General features: G+C 38.4%; 1 protein-coding gene across 1 annotated transcript; it reads right to left on the reverse strand.

The window, feature by feature from the left end:
* Positions 1-1,987: 1,987 nt before the first annotated feature.
* FOMMEDRAFT_163562 (uncharacterized protein) lies at positions 1,988-2,621 on the reverse strand (the record flags this gene model as incomplete). The annotated part of the gene is made up of 3 exons (XM_007272273.1): positions 1,988-2,247; positions 2,306-2,447; positions 2,478-2,621. The coding sequence occupies 3 exons, from the start codon at positions 2,619-2,621 to the stop codon at positions 1,988-1,990; spliced, it is 546 nt and encodes a 181-aa protein (XP_007272335.1).
* Between the last annotated feature and the right edge of the window lie 191 nt (positions 2,622-2,812).

Raw genomic sequence — 2,812 nt, forward strand, 5'->3', positions numbered from 1 at the left:
ATATCATAAATAGATAGTTTGTTCATTGTTTTTAATAAATGATTATTGTACAAAATAATACAAGTTATTTCTCAATCATATATGTCCGATGTATTCATTACATAGTGATGTTATAGTACAATTATTGTTTGTAAACATAAAAGAATAACCTTCCCTACATAGTAGTGCTTGACTTATGAGGGAAAAGGTCATTTGTGGATAGTAATAGACGTTTTGTAATGTTATAATGCTTTTTTCTGTATATTCTTCAGGATTTTGATACACATAGATCCAGCTCGATTAAGAGTCATTGTTGACCTATTTGTAATAGTTACAATCGTAGGAGTTATGTTGTGTACATCTGTTAATTGAAATAGATAAGGAGTAGCATGTATTAATGTACTGGAATCGAGTAAATCCATTGTTTGTATATAGGATTTCTTGTTAGCTATGATTGTATTTGTAAATACATTAGTACATACTCAGGAAACGTATTGTTCGAATTGTTTGTCCTGGTTGCTCAGAATAAGAGTGTAGGCATTATTGTTCATTTCAACATTGCCTTCTTTTAATTCAACATTGTTTTTGTTTGGGTTTTCAATAATAAATGTGTTCGTTGTGTTTTCCACAGTTTGATTTGTTTTATGTGCAATGTTAGCCTGATGTTTGGTGTGTGCAAGCTTTGTAGCTTTAGTAGGAGGTTTGCAGCATTCCTTAGAGAAATGTCCTGTTTTTCTACAATTGAAACATTTCACTTTTGTTGGATTGAACAGATTTGGCAGATTAAATTTCCTCCACTTATTGGCTTTATACATTGTATTAATGTGTGCATTATTCTTTGTCTGATCATTAGAATCTTGTGCTCGTTTAGTACAGTAATCATTGTAGGCATTCTACAATGTAAGGATTAGTTGCTTCAGTTTGACTTTCTTATGTTCATTGACTGGTTTGCCTTTGTTTTGGGCATCAGTAGATTGTATTATTGTATTTACTATGTGTGTATATTGCTCAGGAGTGGCAAGCAATATTACTGCTTTGTATGTAGAGTTGTGTGGTGGATTACTGTTAGCAGACAGAGTTGCATATGCTTCCTCAAGTCTGTCTAATGTATGTCTGAAATGCTTTACATGGTCTTTACAAATAAACAGTGCCAATTCATTGATGGCCTTTTTATGTGCTGTCTGAGGGTTAAAGCATTCTTCAAGCACTTTCATTAACTGAGGGATTAATGTATCAAAGTGTATATAGTTTGCCAATATTGTGTCAGCAATGTTATTGACTATGCATGCATGAATAGCCTTAGCCATCTCCCTCTCAGCTTTGTTCTGTGGTTCATCCTTTAGTAAGTGTTTGAAGCATGTAGCTGTAACACTAGAAACAATGTAGTAGTGCCACATCTTGTAGTTCACTTCAGTCTTAAGCATTGTGATGTTTTGACTGAAGTATTTAGGTACATTGGCTGGTTTACAGTGTGTATCCGTACATGGGGGAACCATGATGCAAATGTGTGCAAATGTATGTGAGTAAAGAGTTTAGAGTGTACAGTGGATGTGTGTATGCAGGGAGCTCAAGGCTCATAACCTGTTAAGAGGGAGAACTTAAGGGGGGCACACATAGACAAGGGGTGAGGTGACGATTGACTGCTCAGTGTCTCTCGTCCTTATATTGTATGTATTCTAACTGAGACATTATGAAGTCATTGTCTTGTGGTTTGTCCGTTGATGAACTAATCATCTCATAATAGGTTCTGTGTAGTCCTTATTAATCTTGGGAATATGCACAAGTAAATATATGGAAGTAACTTTTATATATTGTCTAATAATACTTGTATATTTTAAGAAGCCTGATATACAATATAATACGTACAAGGCATTATAAGTATATCTAAGTTCTACAGCTTGTTGAAATACTTTTCACTCATTATTATTATAGTTGTTTGTACAATTGCAATAAATCAATTATATTCAAAGAAATATGTAAATACAAATAAACTATCTAATAACAACACTCAGAGAAGGAAGAACGCGTTCTCGGGCCGTTTGATGTAGTCTTCGTTACCACGCTTTGGTCGTCGCTCAGTCCCTGCAAGTTGAATTGCGTGCGTGTGCGAATTAAAGTCGAGCAGGTTGTGGAGGTTCAGGTTGTGTCTGTGAGACGAGTTTAGCGTGATTAGCGAGTAACAATAGGAGAGAAAAGATGGATGCACCGCGACAGCGTGCAGAGAGCGTGAGTGGTTCGCCTGAGTTGAAATCCGGGGCGTTGAACGAGCTAATTTGTGTTGCAGGGGAAAGCGTGTCTGTGCAAGAGCGTTGCATGTTCTAGCTACAACGTGCAATCAGAGGTGCAGTGAACTCAGCAGTAGTTGTGGATGATTTCAAAGGTGTATCTCCGGGACGTTCTGGATCGAAGAGAGAGGATGAAATGGATGGTGTGGACGGACTCGGCTCAGGAGGGGTGAGCGGCGGCCGCTGCTTCCGTTATTCAATGGTGTCATGGACAGCACTGGGGAATATAAATGCACACGGTGTGGGCCCATCGAGGGTGATGTCAAGCATGGGATGGTGGGTGGGGAAGGAGAGTGCGCGCGGAGAAGGAGAGTGCACGCGGAGGAGGAGAGAGGATTGTGCCTGAGGAGTGGTCATACATGGACATTGTTGCGAGCGTGTTGTAAGGATTTGATTTACTGGTTTGTATTTTACTATTACTACATTGCTGATCGCGTCAGATCACTGTGCAGTGGGACCCACAAGCACATATATTCTCATTATAGTTAGTTACACTTCCTCCTCATGTATCTACACGTGTATACCCCTATAAAAGACAGTATCGACTG

The sequence above is a fragment of the Fomitiporia mediterranea genome (genome assembly GCF_000271605.1).
Source record: "Fomitiporia mediterranea MF3/22 unplaced genomic scaffold FOMMEscaffold_752, whole genome shotgun sequence".
In the NCBI taxonomy this organism is placed as follows: domain Eukaryota; kingdom Fungi; phylum Basidiomycota; class Agaricomycetes; order Hymenochaetales; family Hymenochaetaceae; genus Fomitiporia; species Fomitiporia mediterranea.